The sequence below is a fragment of the Mauremys mutica genome, chromosome 1 (assembly GCF_020497125.1).
Source record: "Mauremys mutica isolate MM-2020 ecotype Southern chromosome 1, ASM2049712v1, whole genome shotgun sequence".
Lineage (NCBI taxonomy): Eukaryota > Metazoa > Chordata > Testudines > Geoemydidae > Mauremys > Mauremys mutica.
Genome location: NC_059072.1, coordinates 157,592,528 through 157,617,737, shown reverse-complemented (window position 1 = coordinate 157,617,737; position 25,210 = coordinate 157,592,528). Strand labels below are relative to the sequence as shown.

General features: G+C 49.1%; 2 protein-coding genes across 3 annotated transcripts in view; one reads left to right on the top strand and one right to left on the bottom strand.

Annotated features, from left to right (window-relative positions):
* PLA1A (phospholipase A1 member A) overlaps window positions 1-5,193 on the top strand; it is a 32,531-nt gene extending 27,338 nt beyond the window's left edge. Inside the window, exons 11-12 of the mRNA XM_045001150.1 lie at window positions 1,363-1,527; window positions 3,337-5,193. Of these exons, the coding sequence (XP_044857085.1) occupies window positions 1,363-1,527; window positions 3,337-3,421 (250 nt within the window). The 3' untranslated portion in view covers window positions 3,422-5,193. The remainder of the gene's footprint in view (window positions 1-1,362; window positions 1,528-3,336) is intronic.
* A 1,818-nt stretch (window positions 5,194-7,011) lies between these two features.
* Window positions 7,012-20,985, bottom strand: POPDC2 (popeye domain containing 2). 2 transcript variants are annotated; one of them, XM_044995912.1, is made up of 4 exons: window positions 20,495-20,985; window positions 16,809-16,917; window positions 12,965-13,343; window positions 7,012-7,520 (listed from the first exon to the last, which is right to left on the bottom strand). In XM_044995912.1, the coding sequence occupies exons 1-4, from the start codon at window positions 20,983-20,985 to the stop codon at window positions 7,435-7,437; spliced, it is 1,065 nt and encodes a 354-aa protein (XP_044851847.1). In that variant the 3' UTR covers window positions 7,012-7,434. The 2 variants fall into 2 exon arrangements, with proteins under 2 accessions (XP_044851847.1, XP_044851842.1); XM_044995907.1 differs by having other exon boundaries at window positions 7,397-7,520; window positions 12,827-13,343.
* Window positions 20,986-25,210: the final 4,225 nt, after the last annotated feature.

Genomic DNA, 25,210 nt, shown 5'->3' with positions numbered 1-25,210 from the left:
ACACACACACACTCTTTTAATCCAGAATAAGAGTGGCTTTTTTTTTGGTTTTGCTTAAACCCCTTCTCCAAGCAACATAATCTCAACTGAAAAAAGACCCTTTCCTACCGTAGTAAGAGTGTCTGCCTGGAGTGAGCTCTACCAGTATAACTATATCAGCTTAAATTCACACCTCAGGTTATACAGAAGAAGCTTCCCACGCAGCTATGGCCTACACTTCCTACATAATCAGGCCAAGAGTTTCAAATTTGGTTGCCTGCTTGCTTCCAAGTCCATATTTAGGCACTTAAATAGGTGACCAGACTTTCAAGTGTGCTGAACACTCAGCAGCTCCCAGGGACTTCAGTAGGCTTTGTGTGCACTCAGCACTTCTGAAAACATGTTGGGGTTGGGGTTTTTTTTATGCCTATATATGGAGTTAGGACCCTAACTATAACCACCCAGCTTTGAAATGTTTGGTCATCATGCGCTCAGTCCCGCAGAGCCTCCACACACAGCACTCCCATTAAAGTCAACCAGAGTTCCACACACACAGGATTACTGGCAATAAAATTAACCAATCTTCTTTGAAATCCAGTGACTCTCTTCCCGTTTGTGGGGGTGCATCCCACATGTTGAGTACATGCTGCAGAAAGAAGGATTTCCCTTCGTTTGTTTTACATGTTCTTACTATTCATTTCTCTTATTTTATTTTCTGAGACCTGCAAACCAGACACAGTGAGCCAAATTCCTTCCCATGTAACCCCACTAAAATCAATGCAATTACAGTAGGGATTAATAGGCCTCATTGTTCTTTATAAAGCAGGCTTTTTCTTAGTGGATCTTATCAATAGTCCTTACAGTCCTTTACCCTCTTGCTGGCAGTGGCCAGCACCTGACATTTCAAAGAAGGCAACATCCCTCACCCCACGCTTTGCCCACTTCATAATGTTCCTGGCCATCTGTGCAACGTTTAGTGCTGTATTTGTTGGAGTGTCAGGATAGGATTACAAGACAGAGGGACAGAGGAGTGAATATTTGCTGATCTGGGAGAGCTGCTTTAATCATGTGGTATTAGAAGAAAGATACACAGCCACACCCACACATTCTCCAGCCTTTGAAGAGGACGGGCATATAACACGGAGAGATCCCCCTGGAGGAGGAGAGGGGTCTATTGGGACAGAGCCTCCCACTTCTCATGAAGTGTCAGATTGCCATAGAAGGATCCTTAGATCTCACCAAGTTCTTTGCGCGTTCCTGTTAACAACCCCACCATCTCCAATGTTGCAGTAGACACCTGTGTCCCCATCCTCCCTTGCATGCTCACATGCTACTGAGGGTTGGCCCCTTGTTCTCATTCACATCCCTTCCTCTGCCTTGCAGACCTAAGCAGCAGCAGCTGGGCAAAGGGGTGCTGGCTCACCCAGTCCCACTGTGCCAGATAGACGCGGTGACGCTGAAGTATCTCCCCAAGTCGCAGATCTGGAAGAAGGACAAGGCCGTCATCGTTGGCAACTTCTGTACAACCGCACTGCCTGTCAGTAATCGGTAAGCAGGAGACATCTTTGAGCTCACTCCAGCCAGAGTCCCTTTTTGGCTGGCTCAGTGCTTCCGCTTCTCGCCCTGTGTAAGAGCACAACTAGTCTTGGGGTCACGCAGAAGCTAAGCATGTTAGTTAGAGCTTCTCACCTTTCTCTTCTCTGCCTATTGCTGGGTACCACATACAGCAGAAATGAAGGAGATATTGGGGAAGGGCTGAGGTGCCACAAAGGCCCTAGTATTCACCCACCCCCCAACCCTTCCTTTGCATGCACACACACAGAGACAATTCAGGATATGAATTACATGGGAGACACCCCTGATTTTAATGGATGAGCCCCACTGCTTCTTGTCTGTGCAGCACAGACTGTGCCAGAGACTGTGAACCATTAGAGCAAAGCAAATGTTTTGGGTTTTTGTTTTTTTTTACCAAGTATTTTGTCACCAAACAATGCATTTCGGCAGGTTCCAAAGTTATTTGCCAAATTTGGGTCATCAAATAGTTTTGGTTTGAAACAATATTTTTTTTAGGTTGTTTTTTTTATTTGACAAATCTTTTTTTGAAAAAATGTGTTTTATTTTAAGCAGACTAGATTATTTTTCCTGGATTTTAAATTCAGTCTCTGAACCAAAAAATCCATTATTTCCTGAAGTGTAGTTACCATCCAGCCCTAGTTAGCATCTCCAAAGCAGGACAAACCAAAAGCAAACCCGTCTAACCTGGATGAGGTTCTCACCCTAATGCAACATTCCCGATGACCAGTGTTATGTTCCCAGCATACACACAGAGAAGGTAGATAAAAACATAAATACTCTTAATGGAAGGTTGCAACATAACACTACTTTATTGCTTAGAATTCAGAACAATAACACACATGATCCCAAAAACAAAGAGAGACAAAGCAGGCTGCTCCCTAAGGCAGAGAGGCACACATCACCCCACCTTTCTTTAAGATGGCTCTTTCCAGTCTGACTGTTTGCATGCTTTGCTACAGAGACCACTAGCCTACATGCAGGACCAGGAAACCTCCCTCACACTTAAAGTGAGAGCTTGCAATTCCAACACAGTCCTTGATATACCATAAGCAGACCCCTAGACTGCACCCCATAGTCATTAGGAGACATACTCCTCATTTTATGCCTAGAGAGCCCATCCGAAAGCTAGACAGAGCAGGGCCTTTGTACAGGTGCACAAGCAGAAGAGGACACAAGAAGCCTCTCCACTCTCAGACCCCCACACATAGAGAAGATGCTACTGTTTCTCCAGAGTTCTTTTGAGGACTGTTCCTTTCCAGTGCCCCCTGGAGAGCAAAAGACCCACAAAGGTGCTAGGGGGGTGGCAGAGTCATGACGTTACGTCTCCCACACCAGTTTGCAAGGACCAGCCAGATACACAGGGGAACACATGCTGCACCTTCCTAAAGGCTGATGCAGCAGCTGTGATCCCTTGCACGCTGGAATTCTGGGAAGCATTGCACTTCCCCTTCCACAGCGCCCCCTAGTCGGGGCTGTGCCTAAATGGTACAATCTGGCCCATCACCTCTGACTGTTTGGGTGTGATGGCAAAGCCAAATTTGAAGCATCAGCGTGTGATGCCAATTCCATGTGTACTGATCTGGCACCCTATGAAAGCCCATATTCCTCAACACATTGTCCTGGCAGAGAAACCCAAAATCTGAGACTCCCTAACTAATGCAGCAGCAACCGTGAGAGGTGGAGATCAGAGAGAGTCCCTCTGGGGCTAATCCTTTGACACCAGTGGGTTCTCGCCCTTGGTTGTTTTAAGATTTGCCTAACTTCTGTGTGCTTCTCTCACAGTGAGAAGATGTTTTGCCTGTCTCAGTCTCTGTCCCTGACAGCGAGCAGGCCCTTTGAACATGACCTGGCAGTGGCCTGTGCATAGGAGAGTCCCCTGGAGCATGGAGCATGCACAGGCACAGTGCTGGACTCCAAAATTTACTTCCTCCCTCTGGACGATACTTCCTCCAAAAAGGTCAGAACCAGTTGGATTTTTCATCCACCCACCTTGGGGATAGAATGAAGACGTGCACTGCCGAAAGGAAAGACTATGGTCAAGCGGTCAGAGCGGCGGATTGGCAGTTAGGACTCATGGGCTCTATTCCCAGCTCTTCAAATGCACCATTGTGAGACCTTGGACAAATCGCTTAATCTTGGCTTGTCCCTTTGTCAAAGGGGCTGATAATGCTCATCTTTCAAGAGGATCGTGAGGGTCGGTTAATTCCATAATGTTTCTAAAGTGCTTTGAGATCTTCACATTAAACGCCCAGACATGCAAAGTATTATTATTAGTGAACATGCAGCTGTGTGGCTTTGGTTTTGTATGGGAAGGGGTCATTCCCCTAGCAACACACACACACAGACGTGAAAATAACTAGTCCGGGCCATGGATGCCTACAGAATCTGAGGCCCTCTTGAGTTCATATGAGTGGTCCTGCAGTGTAATCAGCATCGATATGTTTTCTCTTATCATGACAAGATTCCAGCTGCTATTTTGGCTATCTGATTGTCATTTTGTGATGGGGTCTCTTTGGCAAAGCTGATGTGTCCTGTTCTTGGATACTCAGATTTATCAGAGCCAGGAATGTTCAAATATTAAAACAGACCATTTATTAGGAAGAAAAAAACCACACCAAAACCACTCTGAAAAATAAGGCTCAGCCCTGATTCAGGAACCCGTCTACATTTAGTTGCTCAATAGCCCTGGCAGTTGGAGATCAAGAGATACAGCCAGAGGAGTCAGTGAAGAGCTCCGTTCCGAGGGCTGGACAATCCTTCCGTAACTTCTTCTGCAAGAGCTTTGCATGTAGCCTTGGGAGAGTGGCCCTGCGCCTGGACACTCAGGCCTTTCCTGGCAGTAGTCTCTCAGCCAGAGCTCATCAGTCTCTTTTAGGGCCAGTCCCTTTTCTCAGGGGTTTCCCAAACAAACATATTTTAATAAATACCTAAGAACATCAGGGTTCTAACCCCTGAACTGGCCACCTCACCAGACAGACAGACTTGAGGTGGAGAAGCCCTTTCCTTGCATGAAAGAAACAGAACACAGAGATGAAGAGAACAGCTGGCCAGCAGAAGCAAGTCGGGACAAGAGCAACGGAGAGGCCTTCATCTGGAGCCAGGAGGCTTCCCCACCATGACAAGATTCAGAACCCTACAGATGGGTAATTGGGTTGGGGAGGGAAGGGAGTGAAGAAAGAACCCTACAAAACTTGGGTCCTGCGCTCTTCCCTTGGGACAGCACTTGCCCATTCAGTTTATAGGAGTCTATCCCTATCAGGCATGTTTTCTAATAATCATTCGTGTGGCTCTTCCCTCTCCAGCTTATCAACATCCTTCTTGAACTGTGGACATCGGAACAGGACACAGTATTCCAGCAGCAGTCTCACCAGTGCCAAATACAGAGATAAAATAATCTCTCTACTCCTACTCGAGATTCCTCTGTTTATGCCTTCCAGGATTGTATTAGCTCCTTTGGCCACAGTATTGCACTGGGAACTCATGTCCAGCATATTATCCACCATGACCCCCAAATCTTTTTCAGAGTCTCTGCTTCCCAGGATGGAACCCCTCCCCCCATCCTGTAAATATGGCTACATTTCTTTCTTAGATGGCTACATTTACATTTAGCCATATTAAAATGCATATTGTTTGCTTGCACCCAGTTTACCATGCAATCCGGATCGCTCTGTATCAGTGAACTGTCCTCTCCATTATTTACCACCCTCCAATTTTTGTGTCAGCTGCAAACTTTATAAGTGATGATTTTATGTAAGAATCATAGGGGGGGCACACCCTGGTGGGAAGTTCACAAGGGAGCGTGCACCCACCTCTCTGATGGCTTCTCTGGGGGACTCAGCAGAGCCCCAGTCCTTTGAGGGTTTGATTTTTCTTCTAGCTGGGTGTGGTGGTGGGGGGTGCAGGGGGCCGCTCCCCTCCTGCCATGCATGCGCTCTGGGCTTCATGTATCAGTGCACGTGACAGCAGTCATAGGTGCCAACTCCGTGTGTGCTCAGGGGCTCAAACACCCACAGAAAAAAATAGGGGGTGCTCAGCACATACCAGCCACAGCTGTTCGGCAGGGCCACCAATCAGCTGTTGGCAGCTGGCAGGAGGCACTTGGAGAGGGTGGAGAGCAGTGAGTGGCGGGCAGGCGGGCTGGGGGACCTCAGGGGCAGAGCAGAGGCGGGACAAGGCAGAGCAAGGGCAGTGCCTCAGGGGAAAGGGCAGAGTGGGGGCAGGGTCTCAGGGCAGAGTGGGAGTGGAGCACCCACCGGGAAAAATAAAAGTCAGCACCGGTGACAGCAGTTGTCTTTTGCGTGGATACCTCGGAGTAGCAATATGTATTAGCAGCTACCTCAGGGTCTACCCGACAGCTCAGGGGGTGGTGGCTACCTTGCTGTGTAGTTTAATGGCACTGAACAGAAACCTCCACTCCTTTGCTAAGGGGAAGCCAACAGCTCTCCACTGGAGGATGACTGGGTCAGAGAGAAGCAGACGCAGTGAATAGCTAGACAACAACCCAGCAGGGCGTGATAGAGGATGCTGGAATCTGATTCTCCTGTGGCAGAGTAACAAAGAGGAGGCAGTTTGTGCTGCGGGGGCTGGCACAGACCCGGTACTGGCTACTTGCGTCCGTGCTTCAATGACCCTTATAGAGCTTTGCAGGAGTATGCCCTAGCCATGCCCCCGGCCCACACCAGAACTCCTCCTGCACTTGGGGCTGCTGTGGGAACAGCATGGAGCTGGTGGAGCCGTCTCTGTACCTGGGCATAGGGGGCCTTATGCCTGCCATGTGGCCCCTTGGCACCAAACTAAAGGGAGTAAAAAGGCCAGAAGGGGCCCCTGGTGACTATTATCACACCATGCAAGCCCCCATAGATGAAACCACTGGGTGATCTTGCCGTAGAAATATTGTCACTGCTATATTTGTGAGTTGCCTACCATCTCCATATTGTTTTTAACTAAAATATTGCAGCTTCCCTGCTTCCTTATCCCGATCTCCCAGATCCTTTTGTGAGGGCTCAGACCTGACTGTTCCTTCACTTCATTTCCATCTCAGTGGAGACACCCAGAGTCCACAAAAATCCAGTTCAGCTTCTTCTCCTTCCAAAGAGATGTATCCATATTCCCTTCCAGAGGGACACAGAAATCCAGGTTAAGTCCTTCCCTTTACCAGGGCTAGATTCAGAATCCATCCCAAGAGAGCACAGAAATTCAGTCCTGGTTCTTCTCATCCTCCTTATTCCAAGTGGATTGACCAAAAGACCTGGGGAATCTCTTCCCAACATCAGAAACCAGTACGTACTTCATTACTTAGCTGTGGTTATCATAAATGAAAAGCGTTAAATCCTGGACATGGAATTTTAAGCCTGATAGGAATGGATGCCATGTATAACACTAGCACAAGTCCCATACCTCACTCCACCTCACCTCCCAATATACACAAATACTAAAACTCTTAGCCTTTCTATAGACCCATTTTCCTATGTCTAGAGCTCATGTGAAATCCTCTGAACATCAGCTTCTCCGCTCCAAGTCACTGAACCCTAATGAATCAACACTCTCTTTAACTGGTGCCCTCAAATCGAAAGACTCCCTGGACAGGCTAATACTGCTGTGTTTCCAACATGTTTAATGGAGCTGATAACAGAGCTGTTAACAGACCATGGGAGTGAAAGACCAGAATACAAAAAGGAACACCCAGACATCCCTTGTGCCACTGTAGGTGAACAGAATGTGGTGTGGAAAGTGTCCAGCCATCACACTTCAGTCTCATGCAGATACTTCATGTGCTTGCAGGAGTGTTGTGTGGACATGTTAATGAGTGTCTTTCTGGTTAGAGGTGGGTGACCATACACTCATGCGTGGGTCTTCCTGATCAAAACCGACCGTTGTGCCCTAGAGTTCTGGGGTCTGGGTGGGAGCCAGAGGGGCTCGTCCTTTGAAGAGGGCACAGGGGTAACTCCGGGTCAGGCTTCCAGAAGCTGTGGGAGGAAAAGGGGAAAAAAGAGGCTATTACTATTACAGCCACAGATCTTATCCATTTGCCAAACTCACCCAGGAGATAGCGTGGCCTGGTGGGGCCCACAGGAGGCACCTTACTGTTTTCCCTCTAAAATCAGTTTGTAAAATCTGTGTCATTCATAGTCACACAACAAGAAACCAGTGTGCATAGCCCCAGTTTTCATGAGCAACCCTACACTAACAAAACCCTGATTATCCTAGAATGCTCTATGGATGACTGGAGAACTGATTGCATTCTGCCATGAGGGTAACAGACAAGTGAAACCTGAATGAAAGGTAAAGTGCTTGTCATTTAGACTGTTCAAAACTTTGATTTTCATTTATTTTAGTTTACACCTATTTAATTCAAATGCCTGACAGTTAAAAGAAAAGCCCCTATGTGAAAAATTCACCATTCCTGGCTCTTTAACAAGGACTGAGAAAGCTCCAAATCCACATCCTCTAAAGCATCCTTCAACAAAAACAGGGACGACCAGACCTGCCATTCCTGAAATTTCTAAGCACAAAAAACAAGTGAAAGGAATAAACTTGATTTGAGTTTAGGGCTTGTTGCCTTGTTGGTTGCAGGGTCGGCTCCAGGCATCAGCACGTCAAGCACGTGCTTGGGGCGGCAAGCCACTGGGGGCGCTCTGCCGGTCGCCGTGAGGACGGCAGGCAGGCTGCCTTTGGCGGCTTGCCTGCGGAGGGTCCCGCGGCTTCGGCAGACCTCTCGCAGGTGTGCTGCTGAATCCGCGGGACCGGGGACCTCCCGCAGGCAAGCCGCCGAAGGCAGCCTGCCTGCCGTGCTTGGGGCGGCAAAATGCCTAGAGCCACCCCTGGTTGGTTGATGGTTTTTGATAAAATCTTTGCAGGTCATCTTTATCCCACATAAAAGAAGTAAAAATGGGCACCCACAAAGCCCCTTTTCAACACTGGAGATACAGGGGATTGTGTGGAAGACGAAGGATGGGCATTTAGCTCATAAATTCAAGGTAAGGTTGGAAAACAGGAAGATTTCAGTCCTGCAGATAAAGTCTTTGTTGTGCTCATGTGGTTTTTGAAAATGAGTAAGGAAATTGATCCAGAATAGCCTCCCCACCCCAACACACACATCTTCTGTAAATAAAAGCAGCCATCTGGTCTCCGAGGCTCATTTCATTTTCATGCTTCAACTAAGACACTGTACCATCACCATTGGATCACAGTGGCTTGCTCTGGAGTACAGTGAATAGCCAGGACTAGCACTGAAGGACAATGACCAGCTACTGGATGGCAGTGAGAGAATGCAGTGAGTGGCCCTCGGAGCACAGAGACTGAGCACTGGAAGGCAGCGTCTGATCCTTGGAGTGCATTTATTGCTACCAGTGCACAGTTGCCGGACACTGGAGTGCAGTGATCAGCATGCTGGGGATGTGGCTACACTGCAGCTGGAGTAATTTCCAGCTTGAGCAGACATATAGAAGCTGGCTTCAATTGAGCTAGTGTGCTAAAACTAGCAGCGTAGCTGCGGCAGTGGGGGCTGCAGCATGTACAATCCCATTGAGATGGCAGGCACACACTTGTGGCAGCTAGCCCATGCCACCACGGCTACCAGTCTATTTTCAGCACCCTAGCTCAATCAGGCCTAGTGTAGGTATGTCTACCCAAGCTGGAAATTCCACCCCCAGCTGCAGTGAAGGCATAGACCACTCGTGCCTCCCCATACTAAAGGGGAGGACACATGACTGTCCCACGTCTCCTCTGTCCAACAACCCCCGCGCCCTGTGCCCAGCCTGGGGCCGCTGCACTCTCCCTGCCCTTCCAGAGTTACCTGTGGGGGAAGAGGGGACTCTGTGCCTCCCTCTGGCATGTTTGGCCACTCTCCCTGGCAGAGAATGGGAGGGAGGCAGGGAATGGGAGGGAGCTGCTTCTCACATGGCTGAATCTGGCTGCTCTGGGTCTAGGGTTGCCAGGTGTCCAGTTTTTTACTGGAAAACCCGGTTGAAAAGGGACTCAGGTGGCTCTGGTCAGCACCACTGACTGGGCTGTTGAAAGTCCAGTCGGTGCAGTGGGGCTAAGGCAGGCTCCCTACCCGGCGCTGCGCAACTCCCGGGAAGCTGCTGGCATCTCCCTCTGGCTCCTAGATGGAAGGATGTCCCCAGAGGCTCCGCATGCTGCCCCCACCCCAAGCACTGGCTCTGCAGCTCCCATTGGCCAGGAACCATGACTAATGGGAGCTGCAGGGGCGATGCCTGCAGATGGGGCAGCATGCAGATCCACCTGGCTGCACCTCCGCATAGGAACCGGAGGGGAGACATGCTGCTGCTTCCAGGAGCTGCTTGACATAAGCGCTGCCCAGAGCCTGCACCCCTGATGTCCTCCTACACCTCAACCTCCTGCCCTAGCCCTGAGCCCCCTCCCATGGTCCGATCCCCTCGGTCCCAGCCCGGAGCCCCCTCCTGCACCCCAAACCCCTCATCCCCAGCTCCACCCTAAAGCCTGCACCCCCAGTCAGAGCCCTCACACCTCCCGCACCCCAACGCCTGGCTCCAGCCTGGAGCCCTCTCCTGCACCGTGAACTCCTCATTTCTAGCCCCACCCCAGAGCCCGGAGCCTCCTCCCGCACCCCAACTCCCTGAGTCAGTCTGGTGAAAATGAGTGAGTGAGTGAGGGTGGGGAGAGCGAGTGAGAGAGAGAGGGGGAATGGAGTGATTTGGAGGCGGGGCCTTGAAGGAGGGGCAGGGGCAGGACAAGGTTTTGTGTGAGTAGAAAGTTGGCAACCCCTATCCAGTCACTGCCTCTGTGCAGCACAGCAGCTGCCTGAAAGAGCCTGGGTGGAGAAGTGGCGGCAGCAGCAGGCCGCCCCCTGCCCAGGCCCATCTGCCAGGGACAGGGGCTGAACATGCTGGGGGCAGGTGCAGCAAGAGAAGGACAGAGCCCCTCTCTCCCCACCCGGCAGGCCAAGCAGAAATGGGGGGAAGGGCACTTGATCCCGCATGCCCCTCCCACACATCGCCTAGGGGTGTAGGTGTACCCTTAGTTACTGGCCACGGGAAACCAAAGGATAGTTTGGATGGAATCAACATTCAGCATTCAGCGAGTGGCTACGTGTCGCGCAGCTGGGAATTTAACCCTTGACCCTTTGGCCCAGAATTTCCAGCACAAATTATTCCAGCATCCTTTTTTTGTTCACAAATCTCTCCCAGCTCCCGTTAGCCTGTCCGGACCCCAGCAATTCTTCCTTTGCAGAGGGAGGAATGGGTGTGAGGAAGGAGCTTAGGAAGACAGCGTGTTACTCCCATGCACCAGTGGCGGTAGTGAGGCAGAGAAGCCCAGTGCATTCCTGTAATGGGACTCATGCAGAGGTGAATCCATGACATGCGGCCACCACACTCATCTCCTCTCAGCCAACCCAGGAATGTTTTAAAATAATGGCTATTGGAACCCGGGAGCCTTGGCCAAACCCTTTCAATCTGGCTGAGTTGAGTCTGGGTAGAAACAAGGGGGCAGATTCTGTGCTGTGCCTCACAGGCAGGACAGCCCAGGGAGAGCAGGTGCAAAGGGGGCTTTCAACCATCTTTGTGCCCCTCAAATCTTGTGCCAGCTGGGGCATGGTGCAGCCCCTAGTGTAAATTAGAGCAGCCCTTGGGCTGTTCCAATTTACAGCAGCCTTATCCAGATCACCTGTGGCCTGTCCTACAGCTTGAAGCAGCCCAGAGTCTCCATGGTGCACAGTGCAATAGACCACTCTGCTCCTCACCCACAGCATGGCCCGTGGCTGGGGCTGCGAGAGGGACAGCATGGGGCTGACCTTACACTGCTCATGCATAGGGGGATTCTCCCCTCCACTGGCTGTGGTACCTTCACAGCACCTATATGTCACTAGGGTGACAATTCAGGGTACAGGGCAGGGGGCAGAATCAACCCCAAGCATTTCTTGTAAGCTGTCAGTCTCTCTATTCCATTTCTTTAATTCAGCTGACATTTCTTTAATTCATCTTGGTGCGCAGCCCTATCCTATAGATAGAAATGTTTCAGTTCTCCACCTGCCATGCATTTGTCTGGTGCCCTGGTGTCTGACCTTAGCCTGTCCTCACTGACATCAGTGTAAGTCAGGAATAACCCCACTGAAGTCAACCGAGTCACACCGGGTAAGGCAGTGTGAGGACGGAATCAGGCACGCTGGGCCAAAGCTTGCCAGTGGTGACACCCATGCAATTCCACCAAAGTCCTGAATCTTACTGAATTCACTGGAGTTGATCTCTTGTGACTGAGGGCACAATTTGGCCTTGTGTGCTTTCTGGGAGCCACAGAGAATTCAAGAAACCCCACGGAGAAAGCCAGTGTTTGCATTCCCTGAAATTTCCCAAGCTCCCTTTAATTCAAAAGCATCCATACCTCACTCTCCTCTGTATTCTTTATGGCCCTGACAGAGTCAGAAAATCTGTTTATTTTCTGCCCGTTTGTTTTGTTCCAGGCCACCTGCCTGGGTACCAAGGAAAATGACTTGACACCCTTCAAATTCCCTATAAGTGTCTCTCCTTGTTGTGGCTCCGTTCTGCCTCAGCTTTACACCATTATTCAGTGTCACGCACTCTCCTCCCAAGACACTCGGCTTGGTCTAAGATTCCCTCAGATCTAGGGATACCGTACCCTGGTTGTATAATGTTAGGGTTAACTGAGGCTACCAGAGCCTGGAGTCAGACCTTTAAACCAGGTTCTTCAGGAAGATTCTGTTATGAACCTCCTCGGGGGAAATGCATCCGACACAGCACATCTCATGAGATTCTGATGAGGAAGTGTCCTGAGAGTGCTGTAGTGTGGAAATTTCACAACAGTCTTTGCAGCCTTTACTGGCATGGCAGCATTACCCCAGCTGGTTTATTTTGGTAAGTAACAAGATCATTGGGTGATTTCCCTGAAACTGGGATTCCCCTCACGCCCCAAAGCCCAGCTCTACATGGACCAATGTCTTGCTGATGAAGTTAACTTTGATAGGAAGCTACCCAGTGGGAGTTAATGACACCGGCAGGTCACCTTTCTTTATTCCTACCTAGCAATTGGGTGCCTGTTTACACGGTGCCCAATCCCTAAAGACTGAGTGGAGGCTGCCAGGATTCATGCCATTTACCAAGTTTGCAAGGGATCAAAGCATGAGCGAACTGGCCAAGGATTGAGACGCTTTAGCCCTCCCCTCCCCTAGGCAGAGTTAGTGCTAAGCTTTGCACAGCCAGTCCCATTAGCCATCGCCTCCAAGGCCCAGGCACAGAGGTGAAGTGTTTCCTTCCGCAGGCAAGCGAGTACTTACATGGGGATCCCACACAGGGTGACGTGTGCCCACGTTAGAAGTGCCCTCACTTCATATACTCCCCTTCGCTTACATAGTCCATAAAAGACCCTGACAACTCAGCAAAATCTTCCAACACAAGACTGGTAGAGTCCTCACCCAGCAGGGCACTGTCAGGCCGGGGCGCCTTGGGGTGGGCAGAAGAAGGAGGAGGAGGGGCTGAGGCAGCTGTCTGGACAAAGGTAGACATCGGACGATGGGGCACGGCCCGCTCCTCCCACTCATCCAGCTCCTTCTCCGCCTCAGCCTCTGAGGAGGCGGGTCCCAGGACGTGGTGGAGGCTGGGTAAGCGGATGTCAAAGCGCAGGCCAAACTTAGCGAAGAGCTTATCGTTGAGGGCGTACAGTTTCTCCGAGATGTCGTAGCCGAGGAAGGCTGAGAAGAGGCGGGCGATGTAGCGATCTTTTGCCAAGAGGAGGTAGAGCTTCCTCCTTGGCCAGGTAATATAACTGCAGTCCGTCTCTGCTGTCAACGTGACCTGCATGGGGAGGAGTGGGGAAATGAGCATAATAAGCCACACTGATGAGAAGACTTTGGTTCCATCACTTTAAAGTGTGGTTCTGCTCTGAAAAGGAACCGTGGTCTCTTTTCCATCACAGAGCTGTTCCCTGTGTGTAGGAGAGTAGGAGCTGCTGAGTTTACAGATTAAATAGGGCTTTTATTGCTTTTCAGGCCTGTTTTCGCCATGCAGAGCCAGTATGGCTCAGAGAGAGGGAGCTGCAGTCTGCTCCTTCCTGTGCATCATTAACACAACTGTTCAGTGAATTCCACTTGCAGAGCCAACCCTGCCACCCTCTCATCTTCAAATTATGCCCCCATTTGTACCTGTGCAATGCCACTGAAAAGACTAGGGTAGCGCAGGTGGTATTGTGAGCCTTACTGTTCTGCAGAACCGTTACCACTGGGGAGAATGACTGGTTTCAAGGGGGAGAGCTACATATAAAAACCGGTGGCTCCGTATTGCCCTTGCACAGCATTGTAATGGGCTTCCCCTCACTCAGTAGCTGGATGCAGGTGTGCGTGGTTTCCGAGTGGCTGGGAAATGGAAAATGAAACAAAGCTTTCTTTTGGAGGGCAGCACCACCTGTCACCAGCTCGAGGGAAGGCAGGTGCTGCAGGCTGCATTCAAGTTTGCTAGATTGTTTTAGACAGTGGGGGTCTCTCAACTCATTCCATTGGATACCCCTCAGGCCACCACCTCTGGGGTAGAACACAAGAGCTGTTTAACAGTGCACTGCAACACACCTCAGTTCAGGACAGCGAGGGAGAAAGGCTAGCGAATGCATTTGATACTGTGGGGGGTACTGCAGGAAGCAGAGTAAAATTATCTGAGTTGGAAGTTGGCCAGAACATTAGGGGTTTAACTTGGTTGTTGTTGCAGAAAGTTTGGGTTTTTTTTAAATCTTGCCCAGGGGAAAACAGGTACTTTTTCGGGCTGTGGGATGGGGAAACATGTCAAAGGACCAAGCCCTCTTAGGCTGGAGCAAAGTGTGGCACGTCAAAGTGTAACTGAGACACAGCTATGTGAACAAGTGTTACAGCTGGGGCAAAATATCCTGGGGCCTCCCTGTGTGCTGCATACGCAGGGGTCTCCTTGGCCAGGAACCATGGCAGGGGCTGCTGGGAAGCCAAACAAGGCTGAGCTGCAGTGTGCGTCCTTGGGTTTGATATTTAATGCCACTGCCATGCAAGCAGCTGCCTTATGAAATATAGGAGGTAGAATATGAGACCTTCCCTGAGATGGGCCGTGAGTGAGTCAGGATCATGCTGAAACTTAAAGGGATAAAGCCTCATTTTCCTAACAATCAGCTGAATCCCTCCTGAACCAGCACCTCTTTCTCTGACAATGCATGAAGTGAAATAGAGTAACAACCACCCCCCCACCCCTGAGGTCCTTACAGGGCAGACAGACAGACTCACTCACAATCTCTCTCTCACTCTCTCACTGCCCCATAGGTCAATGTTCTGGGTAAATACTGTAACTATGAAACCTGATCCAGTTCAGACTGCGAGCCAGCTGCTCTCTGAGTAGAAGACAAATCCAGGTCAGAATCCAGGCGGCAACCAGATCCTGTCACAGCTAATTAATCTTCTGCCATTCTCCATTCTGCACCAAATTGAAACAATTGAGCCCAACAGTGGAGGGGGAACGTAGGCAAGGAAATTCCCCCTCCCTCCCCTCAAGGAAGGCCCCCAAATAGGAATGTCTTCTTTTATCCAAAATGTTATTGGAGCAATCAATTATATCTGGAGAAATGGGGTTGGGGTCATCTGGGGAGTTACAGAGTGATTCACACCATGGGACTGAGCTGAGATTCAGAGCGGAGGGCCTGACGGGTTAAATGGATTCAAAAACTGCATGTTGCAGTATGTGGCGCTGGCTAAGCAAAAATAAACCCTTCCCCAGAAATTGCCCAATTAACTTTTCAGACCAGAAAGCACCACAGGCAGCTTTCCAGGACTAATGTCATCAGACCTGTCTTTGCCACCCTGAGTGGGACGCCGCACTTATAGGGGACGGCATGGCCACTGTCTCCCTGCTCAGCTCACACATGCTGTGCTAAGAATTACCGGTAAGCTGCTACTGTAATCAGAAGCTCAGCAATAATATGGAAGGACTCCTCGTGCAATATACCAACCATCGGTTTATCAGATTCATTTTTCAAAGTAGCTTTAACAACCTGCTCACTCACAGTATGTGGACCACATTCAGGTCTGACCTCAGCAGGAAGCTGACTTCGGTAGAGCGGCACCCATTTGCCGCAGGTCTGAATTTGGCCCTCTCTGTGGAAAGGCGTTACTCTCTGCTGACCTTGATTACACTCCCAGGGAATTAGTAAAATCACATCGGACATGTCCTTTCTGGCATATTCTAGGTTCTGGCCATTCATCTACTGACTGGAATCAGCCTACACCCGACTGCAGAGAGATGAACCTGTCCATCCACTTAATAACCTTCCTGCAGAACGGGAGGGACTTGATTCGATAGTGTTGATGGGATACACAGATGAAAACAAAAATCAATACGTTTAATTGCTACAAATAACAATGAGTGTTTCAGTCCCAGGAGAATCCCCCATGCCTTAAGGAGGGTTTTTGCAATTTGAAGGTACAGTAACTAGATCTGAATATAAAACATCCCCTTTCTCTCTCCCCACTTCCCCTCCCGCAGCTTCCCTGCCTGAGAATCATCACCATCATCATCAAAAACTCAGATCTTTGAAAAATCAGCTATTTAAGTCTTTCCTGTCACTGTCATCCTTTCCCACAGCAGCAGCACACAGATCTGCAGTTCTTGTGAGGTTTCCCCTCTCATTGTGTAACACATTAATGCTGGTATTAAAAATGGCCATAATGGAAGCAAAACAGTGATCCATCTAGTCCAGTGGTTCTCAAACTTTTGTACTGGTGACCCCTTTCACATAGTCTGAGTGTGACTCCCCGCTTCTAAATTAAAAACACTTGTTTATATATTTAACAACATTATAAATGTTGGAGGCAAAGCGGGATTTGGAGTGGACACTGACAGCTCGCGACCACCCATGTAATAACCTCACAACCCCCTGAGGGGTCCCAACCCCCAGTTTGGGAACCCCTGATCTAGTCTAACATGCTGTCTCCCTGCCAATCAGAACCCAGATCAATGATACTGCTACTCTGGTATCCTATGGTCAACCACAGCCAATGCTGGGTGTTTCAGAGGAAGGCAGAAATATGATAATGCAGATCATGCAATGTTGTACTGTAACAGTAGCGATGGGGGAGGAATGTCTTCCAGACCTAGCTGCGTGACCTGCTGAGAGCTCAAAGCCTGAGAATTAATGCTTCTCTGGCCCTCTCCATTACCTTCCATCTTCCTCCTCTCCACTCTCTCCTGCACATGTACAAAGCAGTAAAGCCCAAGTCTTAGCAGTAAAGCTGCCAGGTAGTTGCGCTGAGTTACCTGGAACGTTCCCTCCTCGGAAGGCCGCAGTGACTCCCACTCTGGGGAGTCCAGGAACTGGTAGGGGAAGACATAGTGCAGGAACTGTCCATCCTGGCTCACTCTGACCCTAGACAGAGAACAGGAGAATGATGGGCTTAGGCCAGAAAAGGGCTGGTGGGTGAACCAGTGTAACCTGTACAGAATCTGCTCAAAAAAGCTACATGTACTCCATCCCTCTGTCAGTGCAGGATTGTTCCCTAGAGTATATTTGTCTGGTGTCTTCTCCAGTCTAGTTACAAATGTCCCAGTTAATGAAGCTTCTATCCCTTCTCTTGGGAAATTGTTAATAGGCTAATATCATAGATCTCACTGCTAGTATGTCTTTCCTGATACTCAGCCAACATTTTCCCTCTCTTAATGTCATCACATTACTCCTTTGGCCCATTCTAAACCATTCCTTCCGTCCTGGGGGTTTCTTCTCTTCAGCTACTTGGAGATGGTTAGTATGATTGCCCCTTAGCCGTCATCAGGACAAACTCTTTGTACCAATTTCTTTTCACCTCTCCTTCCAGCCCACTGACCATTTTTGTTGCCCTTTCCTCAACTTCTTTCAACTTATCCACATCTTTCCTACACCAATACCCAAAACTAAACCCAGGTGTAGTTCCATCAGGGCCGTATAAGAAGGATCTATGGCGCCATGCTCCATGGCATGATGCCTCTATTTATAAAGCCCAAAATCATATTGGCTGTTGCTGCATCCATATCACGCAGCAAATTAATACTTTGCAGTCCACTATCATTCAATTTCTTTTGGCCTCACTGCTTTCCATGTATCCCTCTCCCTTATTGCCACTGCAGCTGCCTAACAAAGTTAAGGTCAAACTTGTGACTAGCACTGGGTCAAGCCTACAAAAGGGAGAAAGCCAGGTCTTGCAGTTAAGGCACAGGATTTGGAGTCTGGAGACCTGGGTTTTGTTCCTGGCTCTTGCTGAGGCAAGTCTCTTCCCTTCTCTATGCCTCAGTTTTCCCATCTGTACAATGGCCATAGTGATTCTGTTGTCTCCCAGGATAGCTGGGAGGTTCAATTCATTCATGTTTGTAAAGTAGTTGGAGCTCTTGAGATTGAAGGAGACAGAGAAGGGCAAACTATTATCTGAGCATTCTAATCTGAACTCTGTATTCTGAGGTTCCCCTCTTGCTGCTTTTAGACTATTGCTAGTGTGGCACCCTGAAATAGCCTGCACAATAATGAAATAGTCAATGCCCCTGCACTCCCCTTCTGTACAATACCATACAGAGTGGAGCACAGTAATGCTCCATTGCAGCCTTTCCCCCATTCTCCTGCCCATCCCCACAGCCAGAAGAGGGAACTGGGATCCAGCGCCAGACTTGTGGAGCACATGCAGCTGGGCTGAGACCCCCACATCCATGGCAGTATGGCAGGACCAATAGCTCTGATGTAATTAGCTAACTTCCTTCAGCAGCACTCTGATCCCATGAAGGGGAGTCACAGAGCACTCAGTGGGAGGTAAGACAGTATTAACTCTCCACTGACTTTACCAGTAGGTTAGCTACAGTTTTGAAGCAGGCTGCTGGATGCAGATTGTTGGCAGGGGGACAGATATTTGGCAGTACCCTCACTTAGCCACTTTCTCCCACTGCATTTTCTCTGTGGATTTGCTCCCCTTCACATTGCACAGCAAGGGGCTGCAAGCAGAACAGGGGGAGGGAGCATATGGGCCTTAGTCACTGACTTTTTCCTTATTCAAAGGGAGCACGTTATCTACCACACCCCAAACCCCCCTTAGCGTAACCTTAAACCAGAACCCTTCCGCAGTTAAAATGGGAGACATGGTCTGAGCAAAGCCCTGGGAATTAGGATTCCTGGCTTCTAGTCATGGCTCAGCCACCACAGACCCCCCGCTATATGAACTAGGGCTTTGCTACTCTGTGCCTCAGTTTCCTGTGTAAAATGGGGGAGACGTTACATAAATACCTCACGGTGGGACAGGGTGTAAAAGTTGTTTACAAAGCAAGTAAAAATATAAAGAGCTGTACAAGCGCTAGTATTTTGACACACAGCTCAGACTATGAACAACAAACTCCGTAGCATAAAGCGCCCTCTGAGTCCACAGTGGTTTAGGTTAGGTCTGTTCGATGAGCCACACAACTTATGGAAGCTTTAATAATCACTGTTTGTGATGTGCTTTGAGATCCCCAAATGAAAGGTCTTAGCTAAGTGTAGAGTACTAAATATTATATTTGTTGTCTGATGAGCCTGCTATGCTCTGCAATTCCACCCAAGATGATGGAGGAAGGTGACAAACAGGAGGAGAAGGAAGAACAGCCCTTCCCCCCACACCTACCTGTCCAGTAGGAAGAAATCATGGAAAGATTTGTGAATGGTTTGATTGTACGTGGGCTTAGTGTAGTAAATAAAGAAAGAAAGAAAGAAATTGGTCTTGAACCCTTTGCAAGTCCTGAAATCCTCATCAGAGCAGCAGGGCAGGAGTTGGGACTGCAGCACCAGATAAATGATCTGGTGAGTTACAGACAGCTGGAATGCCAAGCAATGTTCTCAGCCTACCCCAGCCAAGCTCACTACCTCACCCATGGGATTCTGGCAGGCCATTCTTGGAATTAAAAGTGGCTCTCATTGATTCTTTCCTTTCGCTTGATCTGTTTCATTTTGTGTTGCTGCAGAGTGGCTGGCAGTGGGAGGTAACATAGGCTATATCTACACAGCAATGTAATCCTAGTGTCAGGGAACTCTGGGCTTGAGTGTCTACATTGCATTGTAAACCTAGTTTGTGAATTTTCTGACCCAGGCTTGAACTTAGGGCTCTGAGATCCACCCTATAGTGCACAGACCTGAATCAAAGTAAAGTGCCTAGCACCTCCCACATGGCGACACTCTAGCCCTAGGAATGGGGCTCACTGTGGGGAAACTCTACTGCTCACCCTGTTTCCTAACTGTGGCGGGGCTATTGATGCCCATAAGGAGCACACGAGTACATAAACTGCGTGTTCAGCTCCCTGGGTGGCTGTCTCAATAGAACGACAGCAGTTTGAGAGGGCCTTATACTGAACTACCATCTAATCTGAGAATTGGGCTCCCCACCTTTAGGCTGAATCCCATGGCAGGACAATGCCCAGGGGCACCTGCTCTATGGATAACTAGGACATCAGTCTCCAGGGCTGTCAAATGATTACCATGAAATTCACATGCATCCGACGAAGTGGGTATTCACCCACGAAAGCTCATGCTCCAATACATCTGTTAGTCTATAAGGTGCCACAGGACTCTTTGCTGCTTTTACATGAAACTTTGCAATTCTTAATTTTTAAAATGGGCTGTTCAATGAAGGTGTTTTGTTTGGTTGGCTTAAAACACACACACACACACACACACACACACACACACACACACACACACACACACACACACACACACACACACACACACACTGCAGAGGGTGAAATGCATCACCCAGGGCTTGGGGTGTAGTGTGCTCCAGCACCCCTGGGATCCCTTATCCCTGCCCCTGCCACACTGTGGGAGGCAGGGAGAAGGGATCCTCAGGCTGCTGTGGGGCACATTCATTGTTGCTAGCTCAATTCTACAAAACTATCCCTAAATATTAAGGTGGATCAACATTCCAGGGCTGGGAAATGTCTTGTCAGGACAGGGAACAGCCTACCTGCCAGAGAGCAGCAAAGACAGGCGGTTGATGGGCGTCTTGCCCTCCACAGCGTAGTTCTGGTCTCTGGCCAGTGACAGGACCTTCTCTTCACAGCATTTCACGATCTCTTTGTAGACCTCAAAGGGCACCTGCAAGGGCTGGCAGAGAGTCTTGTAGAGGAGGTCAAACTCTTCCAAGAAGGTGTCCTTGTGGAGCCGGTATACCAGGTGAGCCAGCTGAAGTACGCAGGCCATGACCAGCAGCATATTCCAGATGAAGATGTCTAGTCCACAGGCATTCAGCCAGCCCCACAGAGCATAGCAGATGTAGCCAGTGGCCAGAAGGCTGAAGATATAGATGGAGCCAAAGATCCCACTTCCCCCCATGTAGCCTAGGAGGAGGATGCAATTGCCCAGGTGATAGGCTGCTCCCTCATCGTTCTGCTTCCAGCCCTCGCATAAAGGGGGCTGAAAAAGTAGCTGGTCCCAAGGGGAGCTGTTTCTGCTCATCCTTCCCCTTTCCCCACCCTCCCAGCCGCCCTGCTTTACAAATGTATTGTCATACAAAAATTACACAGACAGCTGTAATCGGAGCTGCCTGGCAGCTCCTCTCCCTGGAGCTCACTGGTCCCACTGGAACGCCCTTCAGAGCAACATTTTCAAAATAACTTTAAACTTGTTCATACCAAAAAAACAAACAAACCCCAAGCTGGAGAATCCAAATGGCTTCTCTTTCTCTTTGCTGTTGGTGAGGTGCACGGTCCTGCCAGATGGCTTCCCCCACCAACTGCATTCAGGAGCCGGAGCAGGGAAAGAGGCCCGAAGAGTTCAGTCACAGAGTACGGAGAGGGCTTCAGCTAGAGAACTAATCAGAGAATGGGACTGGAAAGAGCTCCTGTTGCTTTCACTCTCCCCAACCCTCCAGGAGTGAAAATAGAGAGCAGCAGGGAGACAGAGAGGGAGGGGGAGCAACGGGCACTTGTGTTGAATTTGGAATGTATATCACTTGGCAACGGAATGAAGAGAGACCCCAAATGGATAACCATGTTTGGAATTGAAATCCAAAGAGCAAAGCCAGTGAGGGGAACAGAGAACAGACTGGCACTGGCCACTTAACATAACTTAGAGAACTAGATAAGCCCAACACAGAGATGAGAAAGGAGAAAAGTAGCTAGTTTATCACAGTGTGTGTGTGTCGGGGGGTGCGCTTACATACTAATCCTCACTATTGTTTTGAGGCAAAGAAATGTCCATCATATTACAAAACCAGAAAGTCTACCTCCCTGCTGGGTGATAACTAATAGCAATGGGAGGAAGCTAGCAAAGGAAAACATAGTTGAGACATCAGGAAATGCTTTCTAGTGAGGAGACCTGTCAGACTGTGGCATAGCCTCCCAGGGGACATGGTGGCAACTCCATCATGTGGGACATTTAAAATTAGACTAGGCAGAATACTGGAGCATATAGTGTGCACAGTGATCCTGCTCTGAACACAGTGCAAACATGAATGTGTGAGGAGTGAATTTCAGTGGAGGAGCCAATAGGATTTTCACACCTTTAACATTATGATGCTACAGGGCACAGGGGGATGGGGAACGTTAAGGGGACTGCTTGGAAATGTGCAATGGGCAAATTCAACCCTTGCATAGGATCCTCCCTCCCATCTCCAGCAGGCTCTGGGGAAGCTGTATTTCTATTCCACAAATAAGAGGAAGGCACAGTGCAATTAGGGTGCACTGCACTTGTCTACTCTGGGAGCAGGTCTTCTGTTTGGACCTATGTGATGGGGTATACAAACCCCACACTGGAGAGCAGGGGGTTAAGGAACAGTTCTGGGCTCAGGCTGCCCCGCCCAGACACACCTGCAAAGCCTGCACAAGCTGGAGGCAGTGTTTTAAAAAGGAGAGCAAAGCAGCTCAGAGGGCGGGCAGTGGAAGTGAGAAGACAGCTGCTCTAAGGGGATAGTGCTGCCTAGGAGCTCATTGCCTGGGACCTGACAACACAGACTTGTGCAAACCCATAAAAGAGAAGCATGGGACAGAGCGTGCCAGTCAGAGACCTGATCAGAGTGACGTACTCTGGGAAGCTAGAGGAGGCTGGGGTAGGAAGTGGTCTGCGGGGCAGTGGCTTTAGTACTCCAAGGTGCTGATTGGAGCTGCCCACCATTTCGGCCCTGGACTGGAGCCTGGTGAACAAGGAGCACCTGAGCTCCCCTACCCATTCTGATACTGACAATACTACAAGAGCCTTCACCTCCAGTGAGAGGCCAGCTGGAAAAGACTGTAACTGTTCAAGGTCCCAGCCCGCAAAGCCCCTGTGCACAAGGGAAGGACTGGAAACTATTGGGGGGTAAGAGCTGAAAGACAAGGATGTGCTTCAGCAGGGAAATGTCCCACCAACCACTGCCTGACCACGAGGTAGCACTGTCAGTGGTTGTGCACCTTCTACAATCCATGTTACAGCAGCAGTACTGCTGGTGCCAGCGAAGTTAGCTGGCAGCTACACAGCAGGCACAGCAATGGAAGGAATGCCCACCCCACAGGAAACATAACACCATGTTCAACTTTTATAGTTCTCTGCAAACACATAGGGGTTTCATCCAGTACAGAAAGAAAAACATACCCTTGTTCATGTATTTGAAGTGCACTGATAGTAGAGTGACTCCTAAAGTTACACATGGGGAGCAGTTACTCTCTCCCCATGATTCCAGAGCCAATATGCAGCAAAAAGATGTTTTCTCTAGTAATCACTACTGCAAACTGCACTCAGGCTTTGAGGATCCAGCTGGGCTCTTCCAGTCCCTTACAACAGCAGCAATAGTCAGGGTTGTAACATCATCTTCTGTCGTCCTATAGTGTCAACAGAGCTCTGGGATAGCAAACTGGATCCTGTTCTATCCTCTGCATCAGCTGTGCTCCGGTGGGAGAATTCTCACGGTTGTCAGGAAGCAGTCACTTTTCACGGCCAGATGCATCCTTTGAGATCAGAATATGGATGCAAAGGACGACAGTATGAAGTCAGCCTGCATAGGCCAATGGAATAGGCCTTTGCATAAGATAGGGTTACAAGGGTAGTTGTGTTTCAGGACAAACTTACAGCAGTCATGCATTTCATACCATTCCCATTGGCGCTAGTCACTTAAAGAGACATGAGCATCTCCTCTACTAATACTGTACTCTGGATTAACACACTTCGTACTAGAAAGGGCTAGCGTGAGACTTGAAGACACCTTTAAAAAAGGATATGGAAAGTGTCAATCAATCACCCTTCCTGGATGATTTTGTCCCTGGGAAGACTGGCTCCATGTGGAACACTCATTAGTACCAAAGTAAGCAATCCCAGAGCCCGGGTCACCTTTGGCAGCTTACTGTAGGGTGAAGAAATGGTACAAATTCAGGCTGGCACATACACCAGGAGAGAATAATTTGAAAAACCACTTTCATCACAGTCTGTTTGGGGGTGAAACAGGTTAAAGACACTTAGATTAGGTTCCTAGCAAACACAGAGCTGTTCTTCCTCGCCCCCCTCCGCTTCTCCCCCCAACAGACCCAAGCAACTCCTACTGTCTTGACAGGGAGTTATTTGTAGGCTGTAGCGGTTAGGCAGAACTGGAAGCTAGGAGATATAAATGGAGGATACTCATCTTCCTTTTTCCACTCTTTCTTGGCCTTCACTAAGGAGGAAAGGATGATCTTGTGACCAAAGGGCAAGAATATGCCCCAGGAGATTCAAGTTCTATTGGTGGTTTGCCACTACCTCACTGTGACCCTGAGCAAGTAATTTCCCTTTTGGGTCTCTCTTTGCCCCGCAATACAATGAGGATATTATTTACCTTTCTGACAGAGCAGGTTAAGGTTTAATTAACATATGTAAAGTGCTTACAGATCCTTTGGTAGAGGTGGCTGTAAGTTTACTGTATGCTTTCTACTAGAAAACAAAACCCTCAAAACACAGGCTAACAGAAGAGACGAATCACCAATAGAGACAGAAGTTTCTGGGAAGTGAGAGTGCATTGGGATTACTTCCAGTGTCTTGTTTCTGATGACTGCATGTGGCTCAGTCTTTTGGATCAGCTTCTGGACAGAAGATCTCTGACAAACGTGAAGGGCCCACTCTAGAGATGCTGTCAAGGAGAACGAGTTCTCTCACCCAACCCATAGCTGTTAGTGAAGGGAGATCTGCTTCTCTACCCGCCCCTACCCCAGCTTCCATTTTTAAGGTCCCTTACTTGTGAAAGCTGGGAGTTGAGTCTATTTACAAGCACCAGTCAAAGTTACATTGTCAGTTTTTGTGCCACCCAAAGGGTTTTGAATAACACCAGAGAAACTGACAAATGTCTTGTTAATTTCACCTTGCAGCAGGCTTGGGAAAGCCCTGAGCCAGTAGATACAGTGAAACATGGGTGAAGACTCAGGAGGACAAAGGTAGCACTGTATCAGTGAACTGTGAGCATATCTGAGCATCCATGAGGGCTATAAAACTTATTTTTAAAAGGGTGTTGACTTAAGCCTCCCCAACTTGACATGGAAAGTTCCTAACTTTCCACAAGCTAGTGAATTTTTCAAGCAATGGTACAGAAGCGCCAATGATTATTAAAATTCCGTCTCAGGAGATGTGGACAGCACAACATTAAGAGCAGCAGAATATGCTTCAATCTTAGAGGAAGTTCCTTGCAAAGAGCAACAGGCTTACAGGAATGGATGCTCTGTCTTATCTGCGATACCGGTTATCCCTG